The sequence below is a fragment of the Zerene cesonia genome, chromosome 23 (genome assembly GCF_012273895.1).
Source record: "Zerene cesonia ecotype Mississippi chromosome 23, Zerene_cesonia_1.1, whole genome shotgun sequence".
Taxonomy (NCBI): Eukaryota; Metazoa; Arthropoda; class Insecta; order Lepidoptera; family Pieridae; genus Zerene; species Zerene cesonia.
The window spans coordinates 1,690,182-1,704,902 of record NC_052124.1 but is presented as its reverse complement, the minus strand read 5'-3'; the positions used below and the strand labels follow the sequence as shown (position 1 = coordinate 1,704,902).

The 14,721-nt window shown below is 33.6% G+C and overlaps 1 protein-coding gene across 1 annotated transcript in view; it reads left to right on the top strand.

The window, feature by feature from the left end:
* Positions 1–14,721, top strand: part of LOC119836166 (homeobox protein cut-like) — an 89,692-nt gene that overhangs the window by 48,935 nt on the left and 26,036 nt on the right. The window contains exons 3-4 of the mRNA XM_038361421.1: positions 10,643–10,963; positions 12,992–13,170. Of these exons, the coding sequence (XP_038217349.1) occupies positions 10,643–10,963; positions 12,992–13,170 (500 nt within the window). The remainder of the gene's footprint in view (positions 1–10,642; positions 10,964–12,991; positions 13,171–14,721) is intronic.

Genomic DNA, 14,721 nt, shown 5'->3' with positions numbered 1-14,721 from the left:
TAGTCATGCTCGTTTTTTAAAAAGTCACTATCGAAATAAGAAGTATCATTAACAATCGATGAAAACTATAAAACTCATAATAAAAAAATAAAATTTACACCAAAGCTGATAATCAAAAAAAGAAAAAAAGCTCAGTGAAGACATTTCTTTCAAATGATAATTGGCATACCGTTTCCGAATCTCTGGAACACCAAAGAGCAATTATAAATGCCGACCATCGACAATTCCCAGCAAATGAATTTGAAAATCGAAACAATGATGGCACCGTTCCAAACACGGCTGTCTGCGCGCGCGCAATCAATGGAGCTACTGATCCATTCAGCGATGGATCGTTTCGTTTTGATCATTCTGGTGATCTTAAGTTAATTATTCATTTGCACTTTTAGATCACAAAGCTTTCAGGTGACGAAAAATTGACTCGCTTGATGACATTTTTCATATGCCCGTTTGTCCACTCTTATACAAGGTGCAGCAAAATCCACGTAAATAGACGTTTATAGCGTCATATAGGTATTACAATACAATTTAACGTTATAGTATATTAACATATTAAATTGAAGTAATAATTATACTATTTGTGCAGTGTAAATTTGTCTGAGTTTGTACGCCTAAATGACATGTTATCCTACTTCCTACTAATCCTACTAATATTATAAATGCGAAAGTTTGTAAGGATGTGTGTGCGTTTGTTGCTCTTTCACGCAAAAACTACCCAACCGATTGCAATGAAATTTGGTACGTAGACAGCTGGACAAGTGGAATAATATATAGGCAACTTTTTATCCTGATATTCCAACGGGATATGGACTTACGCGGGTGAAACCGCGGGGCGGAGCTAGTATCATATAAATATTTCTTTCTTTCAATGTAACGTCTTAAAAAAAGTCCTCACATATACATCAGAGCACAACAAACGCGACGATAATTCATCAGTTACCCAACACACCCCACACTCCCCGAATGTCAGGCTGCTATCAATTTTCCTCATTTAATAATTCCGTTTAATAACGATTGACGCCATTCAAAATTAGCGATCAGAAGTTCTTGACGATCGCATCGATGTCTCTTACCCCTCGCTGTCATAGATTAATAAAATCTTGGCGTAGACTTGGCGCGTGCCTCTATCCTACTAATATTATAAATGCGAAAGTTTGTAAGGATGTGTGTGTGTTTGTTGCTCTTTCACGCACAAACTGCTGAACCGATTGCAATGAAATTTGGTACGTAGACAGCTGGACAACAGGAATAACATATAGGCAACTTTTTATTCCGATATTCTTATGGGATACGGACTTACGCGGGTGAAACCGCGGGACGCAGCTAGTATAATATAAAACTAAGTCGCTCTGTCTGTCACTATGTATGCTTCAATCTTTATAACTACGCAACGGATTTTGATTATTTATTAATAGATGGATTGATTCAAGATGAAGGTTTAACATCTATTAAACTCTAACTAAGCCTTTTATAAATATGGAATGGCTATCCTAGCAAAAGAATTATGCTTGTCAGTTCTATGAAATTCTACATTATACTTTCGCCATGTGATGAAGTTCTCTGAATTTCTTTGTTATTTATGTTTGTCACATACAATAAATATCTAGCAAAGTAATTCTTGTAAGTGATATACAACAATTAGCAAATATAATAAGCTGTATCTATAATATATGTTTTTCTTTTTTCAAAGCTTTGTAAAAATAACCATTAATATAAACATAAGTATTTAAAAATCAAGGTTGAATCATTAAAACTAAGATTTCAATTCATTATTTCACCATAAAAATGTAAGTATAAAGCACACAATTTAAATTTGTACACATCTGTAATCAGCTTATTGTTTGACAGTTCCACTCATGCACTCTACACCACTTAGCCAGGATTTTGTCGCGTGTTCAGATAAAAGCCTTCCAATAAAGCCTTTATTGAGCTGAAAATTACACTTAGAGCACACTAGATGTTATTCGCGAGTATTTTATTAAAACACGATTTACTTTGCGTTACCCTCATGCGGATTTTTAATGAAAATCTTATCGTCATGAAGATAAACGTTATATTACACTAGACGCTCGTCCCGGCTTCGCTCGAATATCAAGACTCCTTTGATTCCAAGGGAGCATTTAATCGGGATAAAAATCCTATCACCCAAGTCAACGTACCCTGTCCGTATACCAAATTTCATCAAAATCCGATCAGTAGTTTCAGCGTGATTGACGCACAAACATCGAAACAAACAAACTCTCACATTTATAATATTAGTGTGAAGTATGTTTATCTTGTACGTATTTCTCCTTCTACGGACATAATTACTTCATTCCTACTGCATATATAATTTCTCTATATCTCGCCTCCATCCCCACTAGACCATAACCTATCCAAAACCTGAACATTTACCAGACAGTTAGTCTAACCGTAGTTTAATCCGATGCTAGTTAACGACACTCGCCCATTACAATAAAACATCGCATTTAAACAATATTTAAAACGGCTCATTTAGATATTTATCTATTCGCACGCATTGTACCGTTGTTACATGAACTGATTCGCTGTGAACCGAACATTGGGGCTCAGCGGGAGAATGAATACTTCTAGAAAGGCGTCAGCTTCGCCTTTGGTGCCTAACTAATTGCGTTGTAGTTGTTTGTATCACTACTTAGTGTAAAGCAAAGTCGCTTCCTGCGTCTGTTAATATGCATGATCATTAAAATACACAACGTGTTTTGATGGGTTTTTTTTAATCGATAGAAGTGATTTAAGAAGAAGGTTTATATGTAGAATAACATCTGTTAGACTAGTCCGAATTTAACGCGATTTAAGTCGCGGGTAAAAGCGAGTTTACTATATTTTAAAGCTAAGGGCTTGATGGAAGTTTTCATACTGATTGCTATTTGATATAAATAATATTTTATCATAGTTGTTATAAGTTTATGATTCAGTGTCCGCTTGTATTTAAAAGAGTATTTGATTATTGTTTTATATAGTGATCTATTTTAAGTATATTAGATTAAATATCGATTTGTTTTTTTTTTTTTTTTTTTCACCCAATTATTATTGTAGATACTCATTTGAAAGTTAAAACGGTGAAGGAAAACATCATGAAAAAACCGGCATGTCTAAGAAGTTCGACGTCTGACATCTTGGTCAGCTTGGTGGATTATGGCCTGAACCATCATAGGAGGCCTGTGTCCCACCAGTGGGAACATATATGGGCTGATGATGATGATGATGATGATGATTTGAAAGTTAATTGTTATTCAGTTATCACTCACTACAATAATGTAATATAAATTTAATACTTTCATATATATGCGATAAATCTATGTTACAAAAAATTTTCACGGCCCTATATTTTACTATATCTAAATGTTTATATATTTCCCAGAGTGCAAAAACAACCGATCGTTATGAAATTCCCAACGAAATTGTGTATGTATGTACACAGTCAACAGTAAACACAAACGCAGAAGTTGAGTTAGTTTTAACTATCGCAGGCGACATAACTTTTGCCGATCGGAACCGAAGCCTACGCGGAAATGGGAATACAAGTTTTGAGGGTCAAAGATTATTTAAATAGAACACAAGTTAAATGATAGATTTTTAAATGAGGCTGATACGAATGATCATATATTGGTTTTCTATTTGAATAAAGCTTTGTGAGTTATGACGTAGTACATTTAGTTTTTCACGCTTGTGATATTGATATTTATACACTTCACCCATACAGATAAACGAAGATTTTTAGTTTTAGTTTGATGTGTTAAGAATTTACAACTTACAGATTTTTGTTAATAACTGATATTTACGTTTTTGAATTTAATTTAAATCAATTCAGCTGCTGAAAATTATATATTTAACAATTCAACACATCAAATTAAAAATATTGATAATGTACTGTTTACTATTTAAGAAAAGAGTAGTACATAAGACGATTTTTTTTATTACACTTCAAAATTTCATAAAACGAATTAAAATAGCACACATCCACGCGAACACTTAATCTATGACAATACAGGTGCTAGTTGGGTACAGTTTTATTGGCCCCAACTCCACGCGACTAACTCAATATTTGTTAATGCACAAATGCCGCCGACCGGAGTAGATTTATTGTTAACTAACTTTCTACCCCCTAGGTATTGTTTCGAAGCTTCGATTTTTTTAAATACTTCGATACGTAAGAGATTCTTGAGTCTTTAATTCAAAAACTGACCAATTTACTTATCCTGGTAATATTAAGAAGAAGAAAGTCTGTAAGTGTGGATGGATGGATGTTTGTTACTATTTTACGTAAACCTATTGAATGAATTTTAATGAAACTAACTTTACATCAAATTTGGACATGAGCTGTATAAATATTTGTCGTCGCCCGCGGGCAGAACCGGGCGGTGTAGCTAGTCTTAGATAAATGCAAAAAACTCATACATTGTCGTATTCATTCAACGCCTTAATTAACAAATTCAACAGAAATATATAAAGGCAACATAAACCAAGCAATATAGCAAATTGTTCATCATGAAGCGAAACCGCGCCCGGAATCACCTAAAACACGAAGATTCAAATGTGGAACGCTCGAATCACCAATCGGATTATCGTCCTATATGTATAAAAGACGAAAATTCGCGTTCTTACCCCTTTCGCCCACTCCCACCCCACGGGAGGGGAGCTAATGGCAACACCACTCGGATTCATTAGTAAATTAGAAAGCGGATGAGTCCAAAGTTACGAAAATTCAATATCTAATAATGATTAGCTCCGCTCTCCTAATACCTGTCTATCGCCAATAGACTCACAAAGCGTCCTGTTTGAATTTGTCAATCGAAGTTTGTTCGAATTTCGAATTTCTAATTTCGAATCGAGTTATTTAGTTTCCGATTGGATTCTGTTTGGTTACGGTTCTGTTTGACGTTACCTGATTCGAATTTATCCGCGGCCAGTGTGTGACCGCCTTGACGTTCGTTTTTCAAATTTCCAAACGTTTTAGCGGGAGATTAATTTTTCTTGAGACCGTCGAAACTCGTTTCCTTTGCGTCGTTGTCTACGAAATTTAAAAATAAAACTCTTGGAAGGTAATTCGATGCTGGCGGCAAATTAAAACTGACATTGAGAGATTAAGAGCTACCTTGAGTGTGTATCGACTGGAGGGGAATAGACAAACATTTTTTTTAATAATGTAGTAATTTGATTACTGCTCGTTCTATTGGGTAATTGCTGGATTCTTTTTTTAAATTTGTATAAATGGAATTTGAAAGATGTTTTACGAAATATATTAAGGTTGGGTTGATACGTCACGATCGAGTGGTCAGAGGGGCGGCTCAGACAAAGGGAACAATATAGGTAAATAAACTTGGTGAAAAATCACAGACATCCGCTAATATAGACAGGGCCAAAGTATGAATATATTATAATAATAGGAAAGCTTAAATTAACTCTACAATAATACTAAAATATTATCTGAGCCGTTAATAAGTTAATAACATTTTGGGTATAATGAGGAATTTAATAAAATTGCGTAGCTGTAAGATCGTGTCGACTCTAAAGGTTCTAAGTTGCATATTTTGAGCGATGAACCGTAATAATTGAAAACGTTTCATGTAAGATGAATTATTATCAAATTGTCTGTGTAGTTGTGAGCTTTTGCGAGATAATTTACAATAGAAAAAATTAGAAGGGTATTGGAATCCCTGATTCATATTAATAGAGTTAATTGGTACTGAGCGTAGGTTGTAATTTTGTAATAGTGAGACAGTAACGATTTTTTGATTTCAATTCATTTAATATAGAAACATCAAATTTGTTTATTGTTTTAGCACTAATTCGTACGTAGATTGTGAAAAAAGAAGCATACTATTATTAAAGATTTAACTGATCCAGCTCCCTAATTAGTACCTACAGTTTTGATTCGAGTCCTAATTTTAAACACATCTTAACCCTCGCAGATTAGCATAGCAAAGAAAAACTTAATTAAGCCCACGTATTGACAGACAGCCCCACGGTCCCCGGCCCCCGTCCCTTATCATATTTATTTTATTTCAATTCTATACGAATTTAATCCTTTTCCATTAATTAGTGACCGCTCGCATAATGCGGGTTGGACCCTTCCGTTAATTTTTCTTCACGGCAGTGAAGGGTTGAAAATGAAGAATTCGAATGTAAATGTGGCTAAAACGTGGATAATGAGATGATTTCTACGTGTGGGGTGAACGAAAATAAAGAGTTTTTCATTGATTCAACGTTTTTATTGATATGAAAATCCCGAACGTTAATACTACACTAAAAAAACACTTCAATTCGATTGTATTTTTCGCACATGCACGATCAGTTTGCTCAAGTTTCACGATCGTGAGCCACAAGCATTACCTCACATTAAATAGATTTAAAATGTTTAAAATTAAATCATTCGGGCATACAATTAAATTTTTCGATGAAAATCAAGTTTTTGTTCGAATTATTTTTAATAACGAATTAAATTCGAGTTCTGAAATATGTTACAATAAAAAAGGTTATATGCTATAATAATCTAACAATATGATTAAATTAAATACGTACATTTTTAGTTATAGCTTATTTAAATATATTTGCAATTAATGTTTTCATTTAAATAGTAAATTAATTACACACATAATTATTTAATTATGAATTGTGATTTTGGAAAGGCAAAATAAATGAATATTCATAAATATAATACATGTTCAAATTCATTGAAAATTTAGTGTGTAGAACCGCTATAGGAACTAAATAGTGCTAGGGCTGACACAAATAGTTTATTTAAGTATATAACGACAGATATTTATGACATAATGTATAATTAATGTTAAATCTGTGTCGTTATACTGCCTGATGTATAAATACTCCCAATTACTCATATTACTACACTCACAACTACTTGAACGATCATATTTACACCATAAATTGTAAAGTATTTTAGCTTGAAGTATGAAAGGTGACAAATTTTGAACGAAATATAAAGATGCATTATGAATCTTTATATAAATAGCATTAAGGGTTAATTTTATTTGAGCTAAAGTTAAAGCTGATCTACGATATACATTTTTCTATTATATTGTATATGTTACGTTATGTTGTTAAATAAACGGCACGGTGCTAGCCCTATCCGTGAGATCACTAACCAACCTTACCTATTACTTAAACACTTATGCGATGGTTTCAATAGATAACTTGCTTTGTTAAGATTCGGGAGCATCAGCTAATTACTACTTATTTCGGTACAGTAATGGTCAATTTTGAATGACCATTAGCTGACTTTCAAATCATAATTTTGATTAATACGGTTTTTGTTGGAATCGTCACACTCGCGTGGTTCCTCAGCATTGTTTCATTTTATTATCCGCTCGGTTCTTAATATTTTGCTAATATCATTCTATAGTTTTCGGTTGTTTTTTGTGGGATCTCCTTCAGCTTTTATTGCTGATAACGGTATCGGATTAGATCGGTTTCGCGGAGGCTTTGGGGGCATTTAAAGAAGCGTGAGAAGTATGGACTGGAAATAGTTATTCTATTATAGACAAAACATACATATGACATTATTCAACTCAAAATATAAATTTAGGTACATTTTTTCTTCATTGTTACCTTTTTAATGAATCGATTCAAAATTTGAATATGAATTCCGAAGTGCCGGATGATTGACAAATATCAATAAAGACAGAAATTAATACAGAGAATTCCATTAAAGACCGTATTGTTTGCGTGCCATTGTTTCTTGTTCTGTTTGTTTGTAGATTGGAAATATTGAAATGTCAAAGACATCGAATATTATTTATCTGTAGGGTAACTTACGCGCCTATATCTTAAATGAATTTCTTTTAATTTTATCCACCCAAAGTTACTTAATCTATATTAGTTTAAATCGGTACCTTTGTGATTTTGTTTAACGAATGCGTTATATACAGAAAATAAGTTAATCTTTCCTTTGTTCGACTTTAATAAATCAATGTCCAATTTTGAGACTTTCAACATTGTAATATTATTCTCACATTAATGAGTGAACTGTGTCGTTCTCGTCAGAAGTCATTATTCCACTAATATTTGCTTCGGTTAATGATTCGGAATTATTTTTATTATGTTTGCTCAAAGTTCTCACAACGCTGATTTCCCCTGTATTTAATTTAGTCAAATGTTCATGATTTTTTAATGAACGCAACAATAATTGCTCGTTGTTCTAACTTTCTAGTTGTAAACATTACATTTTGGTCCAAAACCGTAGTTGCTTCGTATAATTACTATGGGTAATGAACTACTATCGCATATCGTTAAAATGAAGAGAAATCAGTTATATTTTGGTTTCAATTATATCCACAATGAAAACAAATTAATGTATATTAGATAGATAAAAATACCCGTAGACGAAAGGGGTAATAACCTAGACAAGTAGCAAGTCTAATTTATCTGAATAATATAAGCTTATTTTGTACAGAAATCTAGATTCGATCTTAATCCTATCTATATGCTTCTAGTTTATCTTTAATACCATCTTCGCCAATAGCATTCCCCTATGCCTAGGATACTAGAGTAAAACCCGTGGGCGCAGCCTTGTCATATCTGATTACGTAACCAGTGATTTCTTCAATTGAGTGATAGATCACTTCAGTTGCTAACTGACTCATCGACCGGCTTTTAGAAGTATCGACGTTTGTTTCGATGATCGCTTTTTACGATGAAATATCAACATTTTACACCAATGTTTTCACGTTTAGGACATAAGGATCAATGTATTTATTTCATAGAGTGTAATTTCATGCCAGAATGTACTGAACGTTTTTTCTGTAGGATTTGAGAACGCATCCTATTTTTGTTCCTAACATAGCAAATGCATACCATTATGATTAAAACCTAATGAGCTTATATTATAGTCATTATTGAGTATATATGTGTTTATTAAGATGTAAAAAATACTTTATTATTATTCAATTACGGGTATAAATCAAATACTTACATGCCTATTATTTATCAAACCACTGAGATTGATCTGATTCTGTTATCAATGATTTCATCTGTAGAGAGAAATTGCGAGAGTTTGGGTAGGCTATTTTCAACCGACTTCAAAAAAGGAGGTTATCGATTCAAGTGAATTTTTTTTTGGGCATGTTAGCAATTTGAAAGTATAGTTGTGTACAATTAAAAGGCGCTTTAGTTTTTGCTCAAAATAATTTTATACTGAACGCTTATTTGGTACATTATTATTAAAGTTTTAACGATTTTATTAAAATAGGGCATTTTAAGATGTTCCATCTCTTATCTTAATAATTTATTCTATATATTTCAAAATTAACTTCTAAAACCTCACCAGACCGCAACCTTAGTATAATGATTATCAAATCAAAAATTAATCAATAGGTTGCGAGTTTGATCCTCGAAAAAATCCTCGGTTATGGAAGGTTCAGCTGGTTTTAATTCTGTTTTAACCACATAATTTCACTCGGCATGTCGGGTAGATATCGGGTAAAATTTTGTTTTTTTCTATACGTTGTGTGTATTAGTACACATTGTACAAAATTGTACCTACCTACCATTCATATCGATGACTCATAATACTCGTATGTCAATATTAAAGTAAGCTTATATTTATTGATTTATTTGGCGGTAGATTGATTTTTACATCAAGAACACACTGTATCCAGCTCTAATAAGCTTCAGATAGCTATCCGACAGTCGACGCGTGACGACGCACGCGTGCGTTGCGGATTTTACATTAAAGAAATTAATGATTTACCATTAATTACTTGAATGAAGCCTTTCACTGAGATATTATCTAATGCATAGGATTTGTACGTAATCAAACATCTGCGAAAGCTTTAGAAAATGTATTGCATAAAAAGCAAATCTTCACGGTAATTAATATAACGAATCATACTATTAATCACGTTCAATGTTTTATACATACCTTGGTTTGTAAATTATACTTTACAAACTGAAGAATAAGAAACATTAAACTAAAAAGTATTAATAAACAAGAAAGTAAACCGACTTCAAATCGTCACATCTAGACCAAAATTAACACAAAAAACATCGCCGAATTAAGGAACTTCCCTTTTTTTGAAGATTGAAAAGTACACGGAAATTTTATAATCTAATTAGATTGTTATAAAACCTATCCTAAATAAAACACAACAAACACATATAACACTTATAATCACCAATACATCCTGTACATGGAAGTAAAACAAACGATAATTGAGAGATAAGCATCGTAATTAAACGTAAAATAAAAAATCAGCCCACAATTAATAGACCATCGTATGGTAAATTCGAGAATGGCCAATAATCAGCGCTGCATCCGTTGATGAGATCGAGATTAAATAAACGAATGAATAATGAATGGCACAGGAAGTGGCACAAAGGCTCGAGCGTCACCGGCCACAAGAACAAACGCTATGGGAACTGATAATTAGATTAAATACAACGTGGAAAAACCACGGATCGATGCTTCCGGTGCTAAAAGTGCGGACAATAATTGCGTTCGCGTTGATGATTTTAACATTGAAAGCGCAACAACTTCATCTGACCCTTACAAACTGTCATATAAATCTTTAATATAGTAAAATGCTAAAAGTTTGCAACAGATAAAAGACAGCATATGATCTAATGATGCCACGGTATTATGTACTCAAATCCCCATTATTTGTTACAGAGAGCTACCCTGGCGGAGAAGGAGGTGACGACGCTGAAGGAGCAATTAGCAACAACCAGTCCTACACCACTCCAAGCCACAGTACCGCCTAAGACAAATGGGTCACACATAGAGCCATCGAGGGACCAAGAAACGAGGATAGAACAATTCAGTCCAGACATCAAGGAGGAGAAGAGAAGAACTCCAGACATTGATGAGGATATAGAACAGAAAATAGAAATGGCTGCCACCGCGCGGAGTAACAGCAACTCTTCCCGGAGCAGTCCTGTTGTAAATCAAGGAAACAACTTAGAAAGTGAATTAGCTGCTAAAGAAAAAGAGGTAAGATTGATAAAGTATCCTACATATATTAGATATGTATACCAACGTATACTTTATAATGTGATAGCTAACCACATTAAAACGGTTTTTTACACATCTGGACTGTTAATTACATTAATTTAAAATTTATTTACGACTCTTTTAAAACTCTAAAGTAACAATATGGACTAAGCATATCAAATTATCAATTAGTTAAAACTGCTCCATCACACAACTCAAACCGTTATCAACCTCCATTGCTATCAGAATTACATTCAACATTACTAACTAGAGTCTTTGCTCGGTATCCCCCATACACGATGAATTATAAGTATGAGGTCAGTCGGTTAACTGTAGCCAAAGGATGCAGTAACCTTGCGCCGTATCGAATCTAACGTACGATCAATAAATCAATTACATGTGCGGGGGCATCGCTGAATTGGATTTGACAGTTGGCTAGATCTAGTGACGCGTGCTTATCGATAGACTGTGTTCGATTTTTGAAATTGCGATAGTTTTGCTACGCAGTGGTTGTGCACCATGTGGCTTGTTTTATGAATGCTTAGTGTTGTTACGATTCAATAGAAGCGTTGAACGAAATTATCATTGTAAATTGGTAAAAACAATGACTTGTTATGCAATTATGGAACACAATTAGAAAAAAAAAACACATTTATAAAACATTCATAAATTCACTATCTATGAAAACAATTTCTATGACTTACATTTTAAGTTAATACATACATAAATTTGACGTCATCGACTCCTTCCGATAGTGAAGGAAAATATCGGTATCGGCGATATCATCGATAACCAATCGAAACGCGACCGCACTAGCGAAGAGAAACAGGATACATTCAATGGAATGATTGATCGGCACCGAAGAGTAATCCTTGCACTAAATAAATATCACGTTTTACGAGTACCGTTTATGAGCAAGTAGCTCTCAATTAAAACACACTTCGATACGGGATGTTAATGATCGCTTGTTTGTCTTTGAATCGTTTTTATCATCTGGTGGTGCGTTTGTTGTTTTGTGGTGATTGATTTTTGTAGCGTTTGTGCTTGGACTATTTTCTGGCCTTCGATTGTTGGTCGTCTTTTGCACATTATTGTTTTGAGTGTTGAAATAAAACGAAATGCTATAGAATAGTCTTATAAGGTTGAAAATTAAATAGGCCTGTTTTTAGATACAGTAGTGGCACTTACAAAAACAACTCTTAATTCAGCTAAATAATGCTCGTATTATTCAATATTATATAACGATCAATCAGAATTATCGATGGTTACAAGTTAACATCGTGACGTGGCACTAAAACCAATTTAGCTATTTGGCGAGACACCGCCCACCTAGAGTTTATGTCGTTGTGGTAATGTGCCGATAATATTAAGATGTATGAAGGAACTGGATGTAGCATTATGTGTATCAGTCTTATAGGTCATCGCATTATATCTTTCAACTGATATATCTTGGAATTCGATGCTAAACTCTTTTAAGTATGTTAAGTATGGCTGTGGAGGTCGAAATCGTATGATGGTCCATGCGGGGAAATAATATTTAACTACTACTGATTTTAGCTTATTTCTCTTTACATTAAACTTTAGCTTTTATATAAAATACGAGCATCATATAGTTAGAAAATAAAAGTTCAAATCATTTTGCATAGTTTAATAAAATAAACATAAAGAGAATCATGACTGAGAAATTGAAATACCATTAGCGTGGCCAATTTAACCGATCAAGTGTTAAGTACCATGCTAATTGGACGATAATTTGTGTGTGTGTACTCTTAAAGCGTTTGAATAGAAAATTTACTATTTGTGAATTAATAGATAGTCTCGTTGTTAAAAAACGACGGAATTTAAACACAATTTCTATAGAACAGCGGTGAGTAATAGAAAATATGAAAACGAGAACCGGCAAATAATCGAAATGCATAGTTCGCTGCGCAATTCAGTATTTCAGATATAATTAGAATTACGTATCCAAAATGTTTAACTGGTTCCACACAAAGCGCTCGCGAATGGGTAAAACCCATCGGATTTCAGCAAAATGCAGTGAAAGAACCTGCATCAGACAGAACACCTTCCGAGTGCATTCATCAGTCACCCATTGAATCACCGAAATTCCCCGAAATAGTGAATCGGTTTTTTATAACTCTCAATGGAGCTCTGAAGCTTTATGTGAAAGCGGACGAATCTTTACAGTTGTTTTTGCAACGTAATATGTTTGTGCTTTGTATTGAATAAATGTTTTGAAACGAACTTTTCAGAATAATTAACATGGGCAAAAAATATTGACTTAATCAGTGATATAAAAGAGTAAATGGGCTCGGGATTTTGAATCTGACGGTTTTAATTGCGTGAATATTAGTGTTGAAATGTAAATGCTCATAGATTTTGGAATGGACAAAGATTTAGATAAAATGCTTTTTAGTTTAGCTTTAAAAATAGAACAGGCATTTCACGATGTTTAATTGGGAAAGCGATAAATGCGTTCATTAATGAGATGTAACGAATAAAGCGAAAGAGATGGTGTTTCAACTGTTTATGTTACATGTGAAAAAGAGTAAATTTTTTAGGAAGATCGACTTCTGATTCAGACACCAATTGTATCGGTTAAATATTTCTACACTAAAAAGAAACCATGGAAAGTTTGCAAAACGAGGGATAACTTCTCCGTTATTTTTCTTTCTCCAATTCGTATTTAATTAAGTTCGCATAGAAGGGTTGAATGTTTCTTTTTGATGACAACCGATAAACGATTTGGTTTACCAACTTTTTTGATTAAAACCCGAATTGGTTTTGATCGAAATATAATTTTCTTTCGAGTTTCGAAGTAATTTGTGCGGTTGATACAATTTTTACTTATTTTTCCATGTATTTTTCTTATTTTATCAATTCTGTAATAGACTTATATCAGTGGAACAACTAGTTAACAGAAAGACTTACAGATATACAAAATATACACAGTGGTACATGAACTTGAAACTGACGATTTGTATTTCCTTATATAACCTAATACATCAAAAATAATTTAATATTAAGTTTCAAAGCAGATATTGAATTCAAATGCCTTTATTGGCGCATAAATCACACTCATCTTTCTTTTGAGCAATAAACTTATCTTTCATCTTTTACGCATAGATGGCGCTGTTTCCAATTCCAACTGTAAATTCTTAATGTCAGTCCAGCGCGGGACATGAAAGAGTAATGACGCTATTTTTACACACACCAAAAGGAAAACACTCGAAATTAGTTTATGACGACTGTCTGTCGTTCGATTTATTTTAATTTTGTTATTTTTAGATCGTTCTTATTAGGCGGACAGTGTCGTAAACTCGCTGCCGCATCGACGCGGAATATCTTTGAATATGCATGACTAATGATGTTCGAATGAATATGGAATATCTAAGAGATCAATGCGCCCTCACTACTTTAATGTTTCGTACACAAATAACGCAAGAGGATGGTAATTTTACGGGTAATATAACTGTTGATCGTAATGCACTTGTGCATACTGAAATTGTCATACGAGCAGTGCTAAACGGAAAGTCTATTATAATTGCTTTTTAGAAGTTACGATACAAAAGAATCGACCTACAGGCTAAAGCCAATTGCCATACAAATAGATGTTTCCTTTGCCCATAGGTATTCTGACCACGCGTGGATACAACGCGATACATGCGTAACAGAAATAACCAGAGGGCAAACATTGCACTTGAACTCGAAGCACAGAAGACTGCACCATTCGGTGGCGTCAATTCAACTATATCGAA